Source organism: Marmota flaviventris, chromosome 2 (genome assembly GCF_047511675.1).
Source record: "Marmota flaviventris isolate mMarFla1 chromosome 2, mMarFla1.hap1, whole genome shotgun sequence".
NCBI lineage: Eukaryota > Metazoa > Chordata > Mammalia > Rodentia > Sciuridae > Marmota > Marmota flaviventris.
In genome coordinates, this window is record NC_092499.1 from 26,300,398 (window position 1) to 26,319,390 (window position 18,993).

Below are 18,993 nucleotides of genomic sequence, written 5' to 3' on the forward strand. Positions count from 1 at the left end.
TTTCTTGGGCTAGATTGGTGGTTCTCAGTTCAGAACCTGCTTGTGAATATTTGGCAACATTAGGAGAAATTTTTGGCAGACATAACTGAGGGTTGGGATATGGGAGTGCTGCTGGCACCCTGTGAGTAGTGGCCAGGGGTGCTGAACATCCTGGAATGCACAGGACAGCTCCCAAGACAGAGGCTCGTCTGGCCCCAAGTGTCAAGGGTGGCAAGACTTGGAATGCCAACCTAAGTCGGAGTGCCTGACTCCCCTTCTGTGGTGTCTTCTCAGTTTGTGCTGATAAAGAGGCTGCCCAGCCCTGGTGCCTAATGTCCAGGGTCCTGACCCTGTTCCCTTCCATTTTAGTGAAGGCCTGATTCTGCCATGGTGGGACAAGTTGTTGGATATTCTTGGCTGCTGAATTAGAGAGGCCAAGTTTAGGTCCTTCAGGCTGAAGTGTGCACTTGAGAGTGATTTCTCTCCCAGTAGATAAAATATCAGCTTGGAGAGGAAAGCAGAGTCTTGCCATTTTTCTGTACAGAGCCCAGGTATTGCTATAGTAGCACATAAACAGACGTACAGTATGGCTAAACTATTAAAATATCATGGGGTGCATTTGGGGGAAAATGTCTAAAAAGGCTCCTGGTGGTGAGGGGTGAAAAGACGGTGGGAAACACTAGGCTAAAAGAACCTTTTCCAGGTCCAGACACGCCTCAGAGTCTCTGCTTTTCTGTTTGAAATTGAATAAATAAGCTCTGATTTATATTCCCCAACCTGCCCTCCTGACACTGTCCTTGACTTGGCAACGGGTGTGTTTTTTGCGCCTAATGGAAACAAGTCCCTCATTCCTCTTCCCCTTCTTTCTCTCTAGCGTAGAGGGTCTGATGGCCTCTGATGGCAAGTGGAGCTTGTTTATTCGGGGAAGAATATTATGGCAGTTATTGTAGGCAGTGGACAGTGGCTGCAGGTGGGCACCTGACTCTTCCCTGCATGGGAGGGAGAGGAGAGAGGGAGGATTGCTCTTGACACTTGGCTTATATCTAAGATAGCTGAGCCTCACATTTCTCTCAGCCTTCCAGATCTCCTTATTGACCAGCTTTTCTTTGCTACCTTCCTGCAGGGGAACAATGGCCTTAAACCCAAGGACAATGAGTTCACATCCAAACCCTGGCATTGGCCCATCAACTACCAGGTATGGCCCATGGCTGGAGCTCCTCCAGGAAATGGAGCCCAGAAAGAGACTCGTGAAGATTGCACAGGGCTAGGGTGTGCTGGGGTGGCACAGGGAGGCCTCTCCTGGGATGCGCGGGCCAGAGCTGGGCTCCGTTTTCTGCCCTGATGCTGACTCCAGCTCCCCAGGGAATTCGGGTGGAATTTGCATGTTCTGAACTCCTGTCTGGGCTACCTGTCTGTGAAGGGTGAAGAGTCTTCTCCGCCCTCGAATGGGTGGCTGGGGATTAGCTGGGCTCTGGGTCAGCAAGCTGTGCTCTGTTCCACAGGGCCTACGCTTCTCAGGGGCAAATGACACAGACTTCCGGGTCTATCTGCTTGGCAATCCGGTGAGTGCCCAGATGTTCTTGGCTCAGGGCCTCCTACACTTGCCTGTGGAGAGCTGCTCCTTTCCTCTCATCCTCTGGTTTTCATCTCCATGCAGGTGATCTGGTGGCTGAATCTGGTGAGCATTGCCCTCTACCTCCTCTCAGGGAGCATTGCTGCCATCGCCATACAGAGAGGGGCACAGCTGCCTGCTGAGGTGGAAGGTCAGGTTGCTGGGTTCTCCCTGCCCCACCTAGCAGCTAGTAGCAGCCTGCATGCTAGAGGGCCTGCCTGCTGGGGGCGGAGGGTGTCCCTTACCCTCACCACTCATGCTTTCCCTTCTTGTTTTTTGAAAGCCTAGTCACCAGACACCCACTGCCGTTTCAACACTGTATCCTCCCAACACTCTGGGGTGTAGTGTATTATTACCCCATTCTATGGATTAGGAAACTGAGGCATAGTGAGATTAGGGAACTTGCCCCAGGAATAAGAGTGCTGAGGTTCAAACCCTAGCAGTCCAACTCCAGAGCCTTCATTTTTACCCCTATGCTGTAGCGAAAGCTGCCCATCTTCTCTGCTCTGCCCCTCCGTGCTCCGTGGCCCTGTCCTCTAGTGGGATCTCTGCTCCCTGGCGTGGGGTGGCTCCTTTCTGCCGTACGTCAGATAGGCCGGCAGTGGGTTCCTGTCCTGGTGCTGCTCCTGGTTGCTTTAGCTGTCAGGCATGGACCTCAGCATCCGAGACACCACACAGGCCCTTTCACCCTGCACCTCCCTCTCCCAACAGTTATGGTGTCAGGTACCATCCTGCTCTCTACCCTCACTTCCATCCCTGTTTGCTGCTGCAAGGGTCTGTGGCTGTGGAGGCAGGGAGGGGAGGATTGGGTCTGTAGGTGGGCAAGATTGGGTATTTTTAGAGCCAGGTTCCCTCCTGCCCAGACACCAGATCAGGCCCCCTGCTGGCATGCCGTGCCCCTGCCGTGGTGCCAAGGCCTTTCCAGGCTGGGCTCTGGCCAGGGCTCTCGACCCAGTTGCTCCTCTCTCTGGCCGCCATCAGGTTGTTTGGGTTGCTGCACCTGAGGGAAGGAAGGCCTGGTGAGGCACTGTACTTATTCAGAGTCACAGGGCAAGGAGGGCAGAGCTGGACTGTGCCCAGGCTGTCTGCCCTCCCTGTTTCCTGACTGGGGCTGTGCTGCTTGGGGCCCAGGGCTGACCAAGATCCTGCTGCGAGGAGGAGGCCAGGTGCTGCTTGGGTGGGTGCTCCATTACTTCCCATTCTTCCTGATGGGCCGGATCCTTTACTTTCACCACTACTTCCCAGCCATGCTCTTCTCCAGCATGTTGACAGGTCAGCACTGCCCGTCTGCTCTGTGGGGTGAAAAGGAAGGGGTTTGGGAAGGGGGAGTGGCTGCTGTGGAGCAGCAGAGCTGAGCAGATCTCTGCTCCCTGGTGTGGGGTGGTTCCTTCCTGCCACACCTCAGAAGTTGTTCTCTGCTGGGCTGGGCTGAGTTTGTCTTCTCTCCACTAGGCATTCTGTGGGACACCCTCCTGCGGCTCTGTGCCTGGGCTTTGGCTTCCTCTTGCCTGGCCAGGGGCGTACACACCTTGGGAATCCTGAGCCTGCTCCTGGGAGCTGCCTACAGGTGTGCACACTTGTATGCGTTACTGGTGCTTCAGCCCTGGACGCACTGAGAACGTCCTGGGATGCTAAAAAAGGTGTTCCCATGGCTGGGTCCTGTCCCCAGAGTTCGTGAGACAATTGGTCACTATTTCTAAAGCCTCCCTGGGTGAGTCTGATGTGCAGTGAGGTAGGAGAGGCTGGGACTCAGTCCTTTGCCGGTGGTTCCCAGCTTTGGCACAATCCTAGCATTCCTGGAAGGGACAGCCTGTCTCTCTGCTGAACAGCTCTTGGTGGGGTGAGAGAAAGGGAGCAAATGGGAAGGGGGATGTGGGAGATGTAGCTCAGAATCATTGGAAGGAGGTAGTAGGTTGGAAAGTCCTCTTTCCCCACTTCCTGGTGAGACTCACAGATTCCCTGTGGAGTCACTGCCTGGTTGTAGTAGGACCTGTGATCTATAAGCACATGCCTGCCACAGAGGGTTAACACATGTTAACATCTGCTCTGAGCCACACATCCCGCAGCCAGACCCTAAGCTGGGTCCCTGTCCCAGGCCTGTGGGGAAGAGCCCTTTCCTTCCTTGTTGTTAAGCTCTCAGGTCATGCCAGAGTTTGCCCGTATGGTGAGCTCGCACTGACGGGGTACTGAGAGAGAAGGACTGCTGTTGGCAGAGACCCGGGATCTCCAGCAGGAACAGCTGGCGTCAGGCTCCTCAGCTTGGCCTGGGATGTCCACTGCCTCTCTCTGCTTCTCTCACAGCTTCTACCTCTTCCACCCTCTGGCTTACGGGATGGTTGGTCCCTTAGCCCAGGACCCCAAGAGTCCAATGGCAGGACTAAGGTGGCTGGAATCATGGGACTTTTGAGGCCACTGCAAGGACCCCAGCCTGGATCCAGGAACTTCCTGGGGACACCAGCTGTGAGCCAGTCCCTGGACCCTTCGGCTGCGGGAGCACTGCCTCAGGAGCCTGGAGAGTTCTGCTGCCTGCCAGGACCCAGCTCCGGGAGTGAACCCGGATTAAACTCAACACTAAAATGAGCCACAGCCTGTCTGCAGCACTACAGAGGACAGCGTCTCCTAGGCCCAGTTCCCCAAGTGTGCAACACAAGGGAGGATGAGCATGCATGAGGGTGGGTGTGAGTGTGGGAGTGTGTGTGTGAGATGCACACTTGTCCAAATCCCTGTGGAATATGGACCGTGTAACTGTGGACAGCTGAGAGTCATAAACTCTTAAGAAATAGTCCAGGGCTACAGTAATATTTTCTGGTATTTGTTCACATTGGATTTGGTTTGGTTTGGGTTTCTAAGATCCCTTAGAAAGCCTCTGACCTGCAAGAGGGCCTCAGGGACTGACCCCTGGGGATGTCACCAGGGGCATAGCAGATGGGACCGTTGAAGCCGCACTACCCTCCTTCCCATAAGCAAACAAGTCCAGCTGAAGAGAGCAAGTGTCCTGCACTGGAGGGCCTGCTCCCTGCTGCCTCCTTGAGTGTCCTCTGTGACCACAGGTGGCTGAACTTCTGCCTGCAGTGTGCATGGCACTGGGCTTCAGCCCTGTTCCCCTTTCTCTGGGAATGTCACACTGAGGTTGATGGGAAGAACCCCACCCTGTCCTTGGCAGCTCCATGTCCCTTGGCCTGTACTCCAGAGGGTCCTTCTCACTGTCTGTCCCTTTCCTTCTATATCTGACTTGGCCACAAGGACCAGGACAGCCGCTCTCTCCTGATCACCGGGAAAGCCCTTGGGAACCCTTCATAACTGCTAAGACAGATAAAGGGAGAGCAGGGTCTGTGGCTCTGTGCCAGGGCAGGGGGTGCTCTGGCCCATCCGGACCATGACGTTCCCATTCCTGCTGGACCTCTTGACCTCTCCAGTCCTCCCCTGTTGATACCCTCTTTGGCTATTGGTGCTTCCCTTTTCCTGTTCACTGCTTCACTGATCTCCTATCCCCAAACCCAGAACTCCTGCAGATGCACAACAGCTCCAGCGTCTACCACTTTGAAGCACAGCTGAGGAGCTCAGAGCCTCTCCTTCCACTTGTCTCCCCAGAGGGATTAGGAAAACTTTTGGGTCAGAACCAAACCAACCCAAGGCCAGCCCTTCAGCCTGCCTCCCTCCTCTCAGTACAAGACAAAAATGTTTATTTTGTCTCAGAGGAGTTTGATGTTTCAGGGTTTAATGATGAATCTCTGCCACGTTTCATCTTCCCTTGCAGTAGTTCCCAACAACTCTGACAGGGTCAGAGCTCTTTAAAGCATCTTCAGGAGATGGTTGCCACGGAGACTGGAAATTGGTCTCAGGGACAGACTGTGCTACCTCTTGAGTGGTAGGGAGGGAAGTTTCTGGGCCATGCGTGGACGTTCAGACCAAGCATCATTAATGTTAATAGAGGAAATGCAGCCACGTGGAAAGCAAGGCAGAGTGGCTAATTAGATCTGAGGCCCCATGACCTCCCTCTCCCACGGCTGCAGCCCTTTTGACTCCCCAGCAGGAAGTGTGGCCTGCGTGCAGAGTCTGGGTCGCCTGCTAAATTGCATTTCTGCCAGGGGAGGAGAGCAGAATGGATGAGCTCTGGCCCTTGCGCCCTCCTCCTCACAGGTGGAGTTGGCTTCTCCTGAGCTGGGTGTGGGCACCATCTGGATGGGGTCTCAGAGGTTTGGATGCAGGAATCTGCTGGCTCTTAGCCAAGATGGTGACCCATGATGACATCCAGGAGGTGGCTTCTTTTCCCTTTTGCCTTCTCATTTCCCAAGAAGAACTTGTTGGAAGGGAGGCATTTGAAGAAGCCAATAGGGTGACCTCTGGGTGAGGGGAAGCGAGGAGAGAGCTCAGCTAGCACCCACCCACCCTCCCTCCTAATTTGGTCACACTGGGGACAAAAGTTCCCTCAGTCTCTTGCGCTGCTTTCCAAGGATGGAAGAAAGAGGGCTCACTCCCACTCCTTTTTCTCCACACTCATGCTGGCAAACACTTCTCTGGGGACAAGGCCACATGGAGTGGTACAGCTGCAAGGGGCTCAGGTGCTGTTTGGAAGGTGCTGGGGGAAGAGACCGTCAGATGCTGCTCTGAATGTGGGCTGCAGCCTTGGGAACTGGCAGAAAGGTGACATATCTCACAGGCTGCAGGTGGAGGAGGAGACATTTGTCAGTAAGCCCAACCTGGAGCCAGCATCTTGAGCCACGTTTTATTTAAATAAAAAAAAAAAAAGAAAGAAAAAGAAAAGTGGAACCGTAAGCGGTTCCTTTTGTAATAAATAGCTCTTGTTCTGAATGCCATGTTGCTTGTCGTTCTTGTATTTAACTGAACCTGACTTTCCCTCTGGCTGCCAGAAAGGCCTCCTTAAGAAGAGAAGAAGGTGTGGAGGGCAAGAACCATCTCAACGTTGTCATGTCTGAGGCCCTTCTCGTCCCAGCAGAGGCTCTGGCCAGCCAGGGCACTTGGGCCTTCCCCGGTACATAATTACTTGAATAATGTTGGATATTTAAGTTTACGTATTCTAAGATAAGTAGGAAGCTGACCTTGTATTTTTTTCTTGTTTGACTGCCCAGACAGTATAGCCCTTTGTCCCCTTCTGAGTGGCCCAGTATTGTAGCAATTTGCCATTTTCTTAACAGAGGCTCTGTCCTGATGGGGTCTTGTCTTCTGGAATGACATGAGGGAGTTGACTTATGTGTTGGAGGAGATAGGAGGGAGTGTTACCACATGGGGGAAGTTGGGGGTCTTCTGGTTTCTTCTGACTGCTCCCCTCAGGACCAAGAGTGGTTGGAGGCAGGCTGGGGAGGAGGGCAGGTCGTGCAGATCCTCAGGAGATGAAAAATGCCCGGGACAGACAGGTCAGAAACAGATTCAATACTGTTTCTGGCACAGCTTAGTTTATGGATTTTTTATTTTATTTTTTGGTACCAAGGATTGAACCCAGGGGTGCTTAACCATGAGCTACAACCTCAGCCCTTACTTGCATTTTATTTAGAGACAGGGTCTCGCTGAGTTGTTTACACCTTGCTTTTGCCGAGGCTGGCTCTGCTCCTCCTGCCTCAGCTTCCTGAGCTGCTGGGATTACAGGCATGCCCCACCACGCCCAGCCAGTTCATGGAATTTTGACACACCTGTGACATTGATTCCTCTTAAAGGCCTGGTGAAGTCAATGGTGTTCTTGTCTCCATTCTACCTGGGAGAGATTAAATTCCCTGCTTGAGGTCCTACAGCTAGGAAATAGTAGAGGCAGGATTAGCACCAAATTGGGCATTCTTGGCTTCTCCAGCCTGGACTGGCAGCACCTCCTGAGAGCCCTCTGGCAGCGCTGGATGCCCTGAGGTGAGGTGTCCCCACTCGGTGCATTCCTGTGTACATTCTGTGTAGCGCATCTGCAGCTCTGCTTGGAACAGGTTTCTCCTGGTTCCCCAGGTGTGCCCAGACCAGTGGTGGTAGATGTTTAACAGCAAGTTTTCTCTGAGCTACGAGAAGCCCTGATTGTAACATTTGCCAATTTCCAATTCTCCCACATCGGCCTATTTCAAGCTACCAACTGAATGAGAAGTTGGAAAGAGATGTAGGCATCTGGCTTTCTAAGCCCTGTCAGAGCTGATTCTAGCACACCTCTGACCCAGACCCAGTGGCTTTGACTTGGTCTGAACCATGGACACTGCTCTTGGTCTTGGTGAGGGAACAGTGGAGAGGATGGGCTGGGGGTCCCCCTGTGGTCAAGTGCTGGCCCCATCACTTGTCTACTATGTGACCTCAGGCTGGTTACTTAACCTCTTTGCCTCCTTTCCTCAACTGGCTTCATCGACTGTTGAATGCAGAGTTAACGAGCACAGTGTCACTGGTGCTCAAAACTAGCACTTTGCTGTTACTAATGATACATTGCTCTGAGCGACAGTGCTGGCTGAAGAAAAGCACTTGAAGGCTCATCCAGGCTACAGCCTACGTGCATCTCCGCAGGTGCCCCACAGGGAGGAGAGTTCCAGCCCCTCAGAAGAGAGTTTAGTCACTGCACGTCCTGGATGGGACACGTCACTTGGGCTCCTTCAGCCACACCTGATTCTCAGGCCCTTCTCCAAGGGAAGCAGAGATTGGAGTACACTTGGCCCTCTTCCCTGCCTTATGGCTCTAGGAAAGCAGAAGAGAGCCGTGGGTTTGAGCCCACGCTACCATTTCCCCGCTAAGGCCAGTAGCTCCTGTGAGCTCCTCAGACTGCTGACCCTATCCAAGGGAGAAGGGTGGACTGTTGATAGGGAATGCAAACTGGGTAGAGCAGGTGCCTTCACAGAGCACCAGGCATCTGAGCACTAAAGGGCAAAGGTCACCAAAGTCTCATGTGGCCTTTCCACATGGTTTTCTGTTCCTACAGAGCTATGGGATCCCAGGTTGGAAATTTGGTTCCTTCTTCCTTCAGCCTTAGTCCCTTTGTACTCTTGCGTGGGGACCTCTCAAACTCTTTAGGACTCCAGGCTGCCCCAAAGCCTTACTCTCCTGCTCCTGCGCAGGGAGATACTGGGAAGATGGGGAAGAGTGTGTGCCCAAACTCTGCCCTGGAGGAGGGGGAGCAGCCAGATGGCCTCATGGGGCTTGGCCTGGATCAGGACTAGTCCTAGTCCCTTAGTCCTGATTCAGGATTAGAAGTTTTAGAAGTTTTTAGCACTCATGTCTAGCATAGGGCTGGCCATGAAGCCATAACCTGTTCATAACTAATCTTCGAAACTGTCTGGGATCCATGGGATCAAAGGAGGTGGCCTCTGGAGACCTTGCCACCCAACCCCCCTATGGTACAGCCGCTGGAACTAAGGCCCAGAGATGGGGGCAGAGTGAGAGGAGAGCAGCTCAGATACTCAAAATTTATGAAAAGTAAGATGAGGATGAAAATAGGCCTGTTCTCCCTAACCTAGGCTGCTGGGTCTGGGCAGCTGAAGGAATTTTCATGGTTGACAAGTTTGGTTTGGACAGGTGGCCAGGGCACACCTTGAGGGGTTGGCATGAGTGTTTGACCTGGACTAGTACTATTCGTAAAAAAAAAAAAAAAAAAAAAAAAAAAAGTCATGATTTTTAATAATCCATGGAGCCATGGAATGAATGGTAGAGCTGAACCCCTTCCACATCTGTAACGCGTCTAATGCCCTGGCTGTGATTGCAAACACAACTCACAGATTTCCAGAAATGGGGGTCTCAGGAAAATCTGGGTCTGGATGGAAATGGCTGTGGTCTACTCCTAAGCTGAAAGCTCTAGTAGTCCCCAAGGTGCCCCTGTCAGACTCAGAACTTGGACAACCAGACAGCCTAGTCATAAGGTAGATGACCTGGTGCGCACTGGCTCCACATCCTGACAGAAAGAAACAGTAAATGGGCACAATTTGAGCAAAGACCATGTGCTCAGAAAGCAACAAACTCCAGTCTCCAGGCCGTGTTGGAATGGGGCTTGTTGGAGAGGTGGCCACAAGCTGCGTCTTACTAAGAGGAAGAATCAAATTCAACGCAGTCTTTTTGGGGCTCCTCGCCCTATGTAGTAACTAGTCTCACTAGTTTCCGAGTGACAAGCTGAGGCCAAGAGAGCCTGAATGATTTGCTCGGCTCTAAACCTGGACATTCCCAAGGCCTCCAGGTCGTCCCTGGCCAAGGCGGTGGCAGAGGGAGTGTGCGCCCTGCTGGACAGGAGGGGGACCGGGCCGCGGTTGCTTTAAAGGGCGGCTCTAGAGCTGCAGGGTGCAGGGCGCAGCAGCCCAGCGGGGTCCCCGGAAGCGCCAGCAGGACTGACACCGGGGGCGCTTCCACCTTTGGCGGGCTGCGGGCATCTTCTCTTGGCTCCGGGCCAGGCGAGGAGCGGCTGTTGGGCCCCGCCCGGCAGAGGCAAGGGGCCGTAGGCGCAGGGGCCCGCGTGGCCGCGGAGATGGCGTGGCACGTGCGGTGACGGCGCCCGAGCCCCGAGGGTCCTAGCGCTGCGCCTCGCGTCCCGGAGAAAGCATGGAGCGCCCAGAGCCCGAGCTGATCCGGCAAAGCTGGAGGGCGGTGAGCCGCAGCCCGCTGGAGCATGGCACAGTCCTGTTCGCCAGGTGAGGGCTGCCGGAGCGCCCGGGGGGTGCGGGTGGGCGAAGGGGTGCAGCGCCAGGAGCGATTTCAAGGCAGCTGCAATGGGATCGGAGGAGGAAAAACCGGCCCACTGCGGTGGCTCTGGGGGGCCTGCCAGATGTGCGCCAGAGGAGCGCAGCGCTCGGCGACGGGTGGCGCACCCTTTTCTGCTCTTCTCTGGGGCATGGGCGCATCTTAGGAGCCAGTGCAGCACACCCTGCTCTCAGCTGGCCTCGCTGGCGACAGGTGGGATCCTTCACTCGAATCTCTCTGGTTACACCTGGGTGGGCGGAAGCTGGTCCCGCGCTGTGCCCCCCTCCTCGACCCTGCACTTCCTGAGTGTTTCTTGGGTGGGGACAGCAGGGGTGCTTACCGCCGTCGGTAGGAGGAGACTGGAGCATCCCGAAGGCCGGTGTGGTAGGGTGTGCCAGGCGCCTGGCAGGCAGGGCAAGCTCCTTCCTGCAACGGGGCCCCAGGAGTGCGCACTCCCAGCAACCGGCAGGGTAAACCCTTCTGGGAAAGGACCAGGTTAGGACCCGAAAACCTCCAGAGTAGGGGTGACAAACACCCAAGTCTTACCACCAGGAAGAAGAGTAGGGGGTGTGCAGGTCCTACAGGGCAGGGAAAGCTAATTTTCAGCCTCACCTTGGGTCTCTCTCTGGAACCCCTCTGCCATCACCAGTGGGGCCACACTCTCTACATCCGGGTTTTTCAGGAAACTTGGCTTCCCAGGCCAGCCCAAAACTTCTGACCAAGTTTTGCAACCCACTTCAAACCCCCTCAGACTCAGTCAATACATAACAGAGCTGCAAGAATTACACAAAAGCATGAACCCTCCAGAATAAGGCTCATAGCTTCTGGTTGTGCCTCCTGGATTTCCCCAAGATCATTTTTCCCCCCGCTGGCATCTGCTGTGGCTCCACTACTTTCAAGCTGTGTGACTTTTAGCAGGTTGCTTAGCCTCTCTGGGATTCTGTTTCCTCCTTTGTAGAATTGGTCTAAGGCACTCACTGCTTAAAATTATGAGGGATACAAAATTACAAGTCAACCACCTGTGAAGTACTCAGTGTTCCATAAGCGTAAGGATTTTGTTTTTGCTAGAATCATTGGTACTCAGAGCTTCCTCAGACATGATGAGACTGAGAAGTCCTAACCCGAGAGCAGGGGTGGGGGGAGGTCCCCTCCTCAAGGTAGCTCCAGGTTTCTTACTTGCCTTCCTGTCCCAAACCTCCTCCTTAATATTTATGGAGGGGCCACTGTATGCCAGGTAGTGTAAGAGGTCTGGGGACTACTGTCCTCTCAGGGATGCCCTTCAGGGTCTGGGGAGAGGTGAGGAGGGCATTGGCAAGGCTGGCAGTGCCAGGAGGGAGGGTATGCTGTGGTTGGTGGCCACCACTGAAGCTCAGCTTCACTGCTGGCCAGCCAGGTCACTGGTGCTTGCTGGACACACCCGACGCCTGACCCCTGTTCCCCTGACCCCCCTCCCCTCCCCCCGCAGGCTGTTTGCCCTGGAGCCCGAGCTCCTGCCGCTCTTCCAGTACAACGGCCGCCAGTTCTCTAGCCCGGAGGACTGCCTGTCCTCCCCGGAGTTCCTGGACCACATCAGGAAGGTGAGGGGTGGGTCGGGGGCGGGGGCCTCAGTGGCCACCAGGATCCAGCAGAGGAGGAGGGGCTTGGGACAGGGAGGAAGACTTCCGCCTGGGCTTGATCTGACTGCTGTGATGGCTCCCCTCCTCCCTGACCCTGTGCTTAGCCAGCTGGTCCCAGCCTGTCATTGCCCTTGACCTTGTCCACCCCGCCCCATCAGGGGGACTGGCACACTCCTGCCCATGGAAACCGGGTTGGGGTTTCCTAAAGGCTCCTCACAGGGGCCTCAGTTTCTCCTCGGCCTGGGCAGACAGCACCGTCCAGCAGGCACGTTAGGGACTTGAGATCCTTGGAGGAGGAGGAGGACTTCCTTCAGGGGTGTACCCACCCACTGAGTGCCTGCTGACGTGGACACAGGCTGCCAGGTCCCCCTGGTCCTGGAAAACCGAGGCCCTGCAGCCCTCACTGCCCTCTGGTTGGGACCCCGGGTTCTGGGTTGTGGTCATGTGCAGTAGGGTTGCTCGGGCCTCTCTGTCACTGCTGTCTCTGCCTTGGCAGGTGATGTTCGTGATTGACACTGCAGTGACCAATGTGGAGGACCTGTCGTCCCTGGAGGACTACCTTGCTGGCCTGGGCAGGAAGCACCGGGCAGTGGGCGTGAAGCTCAGCTCCTTCTCGGTGGGTAAAGGGGCTCTTCCTCTTTCCAGTCCCCCCCTAGCACCTGTTCTCTCCACCCATGCCCTTCCGTTCAGATGACCAGTTCTGGTGGCCCACATCAGTTATTATCTGCTGTGTGACTCGGACGCTGGCTTGACCTCTCTGAGCCTCCAAGTTCTCTTCTCTGATACAGTTTTCTTTTCTTTTTAGAACTATAAAGTTTAGAAGCTTTTGGGCATGTTTGGTTGGTTCAGCATTCCACTGCTGGGTATCAAACCACCCCAAAAAGTACTGGCTTAAAGCAACGATTTCTGGGCTGGGGATGTGGCTCAAGCGGTAGCGCGCTCGCCTAGCATGCGTGCGGCCTGGGTTCGATCCTCAGCACCACATACAAACAAAGATGTTGTGTTTGCCCAAAACTAAACAATAAATATTAAAAAAAAAAAAAAAAAAGCAACGATTTCTAATTTCTTAGGGTAGAGCTCAAGTAGGCAGTTCTGATCCACATGGTGTGGTTGGAATCACCCACATCTGGCATCCAGCTGGGCGTTCAGAAGAGGCTGGTAGGTCCAAGCTGGCCTGTGAGTAATAAACCGTATTTGATTAATAATAACAAATGAGAGCATCATATGGCCAAAGGCTTAGTGTTTGCAAATACTGTGCTTTTTATAGATTATCCCACTGAATCTCCCAACAAGCCCAGGACTTGGACTTTACTTTGCCTGTTTAATTGATATAGACTGAGGCTGAGAGAGGTTATGCAACTCGCTCAGGGTCACCCAGCTCTTCAGTGGTGGTCAGAATCTGGACGCAGGTCTATCTGGCTCCGCAGCCTAGACCCTTAACTCTATGACTGCTGCCTTGCGGGGGAGGAAAACTGAGGCTCAGGGGCAATGATTTGGTCGGTTCGGAGCCAGGAAATGCCTTGATCCTCTTGTGAGTGGTTGCAAAGCTAGGACTGGAGTGGAAGGTTCTATTTGCTGTAATGTGTCACATTTGGGGAGGAGGTGGACACAATGTGGTTCCCAAGGACTGGGATAGGACCCTCCTTAAGAAGCATCAGCCCCGTGCAGGAGAGAAGGAGGCCAGGAACCCTTCCCAGTCCTTGGCCTCGGTTTTCTCATCTGTGCAATGGAGCAGTGCCTTCCTGCCTTTTGGAATGACTAGGCACCCCTTTCCTCTGCAGACGGTGGGTGAGTCCCTGCTCTACATGCTGGAGAAGTGCCTGGGCCCGGCCTTCACACCGGCCATGCGGGCCGCCTGGAGCCAGCTCTACGGGCTTGTGGTGGCGGCCATGAGCCGGGGCTGGGACGGCGAGTAAAAGGAGCCCCCTGCCCAGAGGCAGCCCCAGCTCTCTGCCTGTTGGTCTGTGTCCACTGTAGCCCTGGCTCCTCCAGGCCTCCCTGCATCTCGGTCCTTGTCCCCTTGGCCATACTGGAGAGGTGATGGGGCAGGAGCGGGTCCCCCCTTCCCAAATGCACAGCAGGAAGGGGCTTCTGGGTTCCCCTCCTCCCCGCAGCCTCCTCCCCGCCTGCCTTTTGACCTCCCTGGCACCCCCCTCTTGCCCCATGAGAAGGAGAGAGTTTGGGGGGCAGAGGTGGCGTGGGGCTGGGAAGGAGCTCCGAGAGCGGGGGGCTCCTCTCTGTGTCGCCCTTCCTAGGACAAGTGGCTGGGCTCCAGCACCGCCCCCTGCTGCCCAGGCCTGTGCTGCTCTCCTGCCTGCCTCGGGTGTTTGTTTCAGACTTAGGGACAGACGTGTCCCAGCAGTGGAGCAAGTAGTGGGTGCCTTGGGAAGGGGGGTGCCTGCTCCACCCTGGGGCTCCTCTGGCTCTCAACTGCTCAGATACCCCCAGAGGCTTTGGCAGAACATCGGGCCCTCCCTGGGCACTCCTGGCGGGAACTCCCTGATGCTGCAGGGAACAGCATCAGGGAACAGGACTGGGAGGGGCTGGGAAGGTCAAGGAGGAGGGGCCACCGAGTCACCCAGCTTCAGCAGGGCCGCCATATCTCCCCACCTCCTTTCTGCTCACCTGCTCGGGCTGGGGCCCCACAGCTGCCATATTTAATGCCCGTGGAGTGCCAGGACTTGGGCAGGTGGGTGGAAGAGGAAGCAGCGGGAAGGGCCCGCTGCCGGCCACCTCTACGACCCTTTTGCTCTCTGCTGTGGTCCTGTAAACTTCGAGGAATAAACATGTCCTGTTTGCCTGTCTAACCTTCAGGGACTGGTCTCTTCTTGGGCCCTGCCTGCTCTAAATGCAGCTGCAGGGCATGGGACCTAGCATGTCCTGGGGGGGGGGGGGGGGGCGTGGTTAGCGGAGCCAAGGCCAGAGATCGTGGAAAATAAGACAGAGGCTGGGGAGGCTGGAAGGCCATGGTGGAGATGGAGCTGCTGGTTTGGGCTTCAGACTGACTGGCAGGCCACCAAACCCAGTCTCTCCTGTGCTTACAGCTGGGCGACACTGCCCAGCCTCCCTTGCAACCAGGCAGGAAGGGGACAGCTCTGTCAATGAACAATGTGTGGGGCTGCACCCCTTCTTGGTGTGTCCCCCCCAGCCCCCTTGTGCTCCTCCTGCTCTGTCAACCCTTGCCAGTTCGAAGCAGACCTCACAGTGACTTTGAGGACCATGTGCTGAAGGGGACAGAGCCACCTGGTGAAAGGAGTCTGGTCCCTGAATCACTGCTTGGAGAGGGTTCCCTCTCATCAGGATCGCCCATTTGGAATTTTATCAGAAACAGATAGGAACGTGTCTTCTGTTGCGCTGTTAAGTGTTTTGGTTGGTCAGTTACAACCTGCAGCCACCAGAGTCCACAGTGTGGAGCGGTCCATGGGTTAGGGTTTTGGAAAGAGATGGGCAAGACTGACCTGGGACATGGGGAGGGGAGCAGCAGTGAGTGGCCATCACAGGAGCAGGCTCCGGGCCTCCCAGTTCGTCTGGGATTGGCCAGAGGGGCTACTCCCGGGACAGCTGCCAGCAGTCCTCAGCCTGCACAGTGGGGGCTGGCGCCCGTAGTGTCCTGCCAGCCCCCAGCTGAGGCATCATTTTTGCTAATCTCAGATGCAGGGCCTGCGGGGCCAGTGGCTGCCGCATTGGATCTCCAGCCCCACAGGCTCCAGCAGACAGGGCCTCGTCACTGCCTGACCTAAGGCCAGCTCAGACTCGGGCGTCTATGCCCGGCCTAAGGTCCTGGGGTTTGATGTGCACTCAGGTGACTGGGATGACCTGGCTACCCCAGGTCTAGGGCTCCCACCTCCACACAGGCCACCGTTCTGAGCACGTGTACCATGGGTCCTTCCCTCCTCTGTTCTGGGTCTCAGCCTTACCATCCGCCCAGACCCTGCAGGATCCTTCCCCTTCCTTGTGCCCGCATCTCCCGTCTTATCCAAAGACCAGCCCCCTTTCCCCCCAGCAACTGCTTCCTTTACTTCTTTTGATGTCAAAACCCTTGAAAAGAGTGGTCTCCCCCCTTCCCGCCTTCATTTCCCCACTTCCCAGGAGAGAGTGGGAGCCTGTTCCAGCCATGCTTTCTCTCCACTCCGTCTGCCACGGTCAAGGTCACTAGCGGCCCTGTCTTGCCTGATTCATGGCCCACAGTCCTCACCTTGCTCTGTGCTCAGCAGCACTAGAAAGCATTGATCACTCCTTTATTTTTAAACCCTGTTTTTTTTAAATGGGAAAATGCTAACAATGACAAAAATCAAGACGGGTGAAGCTCCACGTACCCCAGCCAGCAGCGACAGTGAGCAGCTCAAGATCCCCCTGCCTCTTGTCTTCCTCATGAAGACTTTTTTTTTGGGGGGGTGGGGTTACTGGGGATTGAACTCGGGGCCACTCGACCACTAAACCACATCCCCAGCCCTATTTTGTATTTTACTTAGAGACAGGGTCTCACTGAGTTGCTTAGTGCCTCACTTTTGCTGAGGCTGGCTTTGAACTTGTGATCCTCCTGCCTCAGCCTCCCAAGCTGCTGGGATTACAGGTGTGCGCCACTGAACCCACCCAAGACTTTTAAAACCCAACTTCGTGTTCTTTCATGGCTTCACGTAACTGGCTTGTCTACACCGGTCTGTGTCCCGAGTTACAGTCGGGTGTGGCTAGACTGGGGACCCCTCCTTGCTTCCTGAGTCCCTCCAAGAGCTCCAGGTCCTGGCCGCTGCTCCTTCCCTGTAGTTTCTCTTTTTCACGTCCTGGGTTGGCTCAGCCCTCGGACCTCCTCACCTGTGTTTGCTCGCTTAGGGTCTCAGCCAGTGCCCTGCGCTACCACCAGACAGGACGTGATGACCCCAAGCTTTATGTTTCCAGCTTGACCCTGTTATCCAGCCACCTCCTCGACCTCCTCTTGAACACCTCAAATGCAACACGACCAAATGGGACTCTTGGCATCCCTCCCACCTCACCCCAACCTGCTCCTTCTACCTGCTTCTCTACCTCATAAACCACTGCTTACCAAGAAACTGGGGTTCATCTTTATTTATTTCCCTTAGATTCCACACCTAATCCAGCTAGGAATCCTTGGCCCCTAGGAAAAATTCAATTACGTCTCTCCTTATTCTCTGCCCCATCCTGGTCCGTCCCTTACCCCCAGCTCCAGTGATTGCACAGTAGCTGTCCAAGGACAGCTCCCCACCCCCACTCACGCTGGGCCTCCTCAAGCTCTCACAGGCCTCCTCCCTGTGGGGACAGAGGATGACAATCTCCAGGAGTCATTGCTTCCAAGAGGAAAACTCATGGAGATGACTGGGGATGAGTTACACATTATAAATGTGCAGGGAACTATATATTTAAAATGGTTAAGACGGTAAATATTTTGCAACACTGGAAAAAAATTAAAAACATAAGAGGATCTTGCCACTCCCCTGCTCAGAATCTTCCAGTAGCTTCCTACATCATTGGTAAAACCCAGAGCCGGACCAAGGCTACAAAGCCTGCTGCTCTCAGGCCTCACCCTGACCCTCTCCTTCCCATCTTCATGCTGCTTCGGCCACTCTGGCCTCCTCACTGCCCTTTGGGACCTGTGTGTGGTCCCTCTATTCTCATGGAGTTCATCTTGGATCCTCCTCATCTCCAGTCACTTCCTGCCCTCATCCTGCTTTGTCCTTTCTTCAAAGCACTCATTCCTCCCTGATGGCCCCTTATATAATCTGTTTATTGCACTTGAACCTTCTATTGCATAGAAATGGGCATGAAAGCCACTTTGGCATCTGTGTTTGAAGGAAGAGGAGATTCTCCACACTGCTACTGCAGGTGACAAGGTAGTCAGTCAGAGGGCCCCCTGAGGCTTGGTGTGTCCCAAACAGTAATCACACTTTTGAAAAGAAAGATTATTATGACAGAAGTTGTGCCCCAGCTGGTGAGATGCTGAGCCTCCTTACCTCTCTCTGCACAATACAGCCAGCTGAGGGACATCTATAAAAACGGAGGTGACAGGGCACCACCCCAGAAATTTTGGTTTGTTCGGGGATGGGGTCTGGGCATTGGGTTTAAGAATTTCCAGAGACTCCCACTTGTGGCTGGGCTGAAGGACCCAGCCACGGAGGCTTGACTGATGCTGGCCTGCTCGTTGTCAAGGCCAGGGACCATCACATTTTCAGAAAACAGGCTCTGTTGAGCGAACCCAGGAGCTTGTCTTTCTGTGAACCAGCCCTCCAGCCCCCATGCTCGCCAGGCCTTCCAGAGAGCACCACGGGCCAGCACCACCACCCAGGACAGGCCCGAGTACCACAGCTCCAGTGCCATGGCTTTGGGAGGGTGGCCGGGAGCTGCCCTGGGGGTCCTCTTGGCCACCCTTGCTTGGGGAGCCCTGGGCACTCCTACTACCTCCCCGACCTGGCAGTGCCCTGTGTGGTGCTCAGACTGGTTACTCTAGTGTCCCGTGGACACAGCCCTGTTGGCCTCCCTGGCACCGTGCCTCTCCCACAGACCCATGCCCAGTCACCCTGCTGCTTTGTAGGCCTCCCAGCCTCCCTGGATGGCTGAGCAGAGGGGCCAGCCTTCCCTGGGTACCCCCTATTTGGGGCTCCACATCTTGTCTGTATGTCTGTCTCTGTCTGAGTCCCCTGACAGGGCAGCTAAACCAAGGGATAGCCCAGGGCCTGCCATCTGGGGACCCTGGAGGCTGCTGGCCCCTTGGAGGAGACCCTCAGAGGCAGCTGACAGGATTGCATAGACCCCAGGAGAAGGGCCCTTTCCTGCAGCGGCCATTAGCCCTCTAAAATCAGGCAGGAGTCTATGCCACTCTGTCCCCTGCATTCAGCAGCCCTGGTGGGTTTCATCTGGTTTGACTTGAAAAATAGTTGTTTTTTCAGGGGAGAGGAAATAGGAGGATGATCTCTGGCCCCACACCCACTGATGGGACAATGAGAGCCTAAGGAGAGGCACAGTGAGGGCAGTGGGGTACAGTCTTCAGGCAGCCACCCCTGGACTCATCCTCTGTCCCCACAGCAGCAATGGGAAGGAAGCCTCCTTGACCTCTGATCTCTTCAGAAATAGGGCAGAGCATGGACTCCTACCCCTTCTTTTTCTCTTTCAAGTACTGGAGATTGAAGCCAGGGGCACACT

At 55.1% G+C, this 18,993-nt stretch overlaps 2 protein-coding genes across 2 annotated transcripts in view; both read left to right on the top strand.

The window, feature by feature from the left end:
• Pomt2 (protein O-mannosyltransferase 2) overlaps positions 1 to 6,403 on the top strand; it is a 39,814-nt gene extending 33,411 nt beyond the window's left edge. Inside the window, exons 16-21 of the mRNA XM_027931460.2 lie at positions 1,103 to 1,174; positions 1,482 to 1,541; positions 1,637 to 1,742; positions 2,723 to 2,863; positions 3,044 to 3,158; positions 3,893 to 6,403. Coding sequence (XP_027787261.2) covers positions 1,103 to 1,174; positions 1,482 to 1,541; positions 1,637 to 1,742; positions 2,723 to 2,863; positions 3,044 to 3,158; positions 3,893 to 3,998 — 600 coding nt within the window. The 3' untranslated portion in view covers positions 3,999 to 6,403. The remainder of the gene's footprint in view (positions 1 to 1,102; positions 1,175 to 1,481; positions 1,542 to 1,636; positions 1,743 to 2,722; positions 2,864 to 3,043; positions 3,159 to 3,892) is intronic.
• Positions 6,404 to 9,995: 3,592 nt separating this feature from the next.
• On the top strand, positions 9,996 to 14,285 carry Ngb (neuroglobin). The gene is made up of 4 exons (XM_027931638.2): positions 9,996 to 10,176; positions 11,691 to 11,802; positions 12,338 to 12,457; positions 13,623 to 14,285. The coding sequence occupies exons 1-4, from the start codon at positions 10,088 to 10,090 to the stop codon at positions 13,755 to 13,757; spliced, it is 456 nt and encodes a 151-aa protein (XP_027787439.2). The 5' UTR covers positions 9,996 to 10,087; the 3' UTR covers positions 13,758 to 14,285.
• The last annotated feature ends 4,708 nt before the right edge of the window (positions 14,286 to 18,993 follow it).

Bases quoted from the DNA above. Each gene is read 5' to 3' on its own strand.
- Ngb (XM_027931638.2), top strand. From the start codon at position 10,088: ATGGAGCGCCCAGAGCCCGAGCTGATCCGGCAAAGCTGGAGGGCGGTG. The intron at 10,177-11,690 runs GTGAGGGCTGCC...CTCCCCCCGCAG, and splicing joins GGCACAGTCCTGTTCGCCAG to GCTGTTTGCCCTGGAGCCCG. The intron at 12,458-13,622 runs GTGGGTAAAGGG...TTTCCTCTGCAG, and splicing joins TGAAGCTCAGCTCCTTCTCG to ACGGTGGGTGAGTCCCTGCT.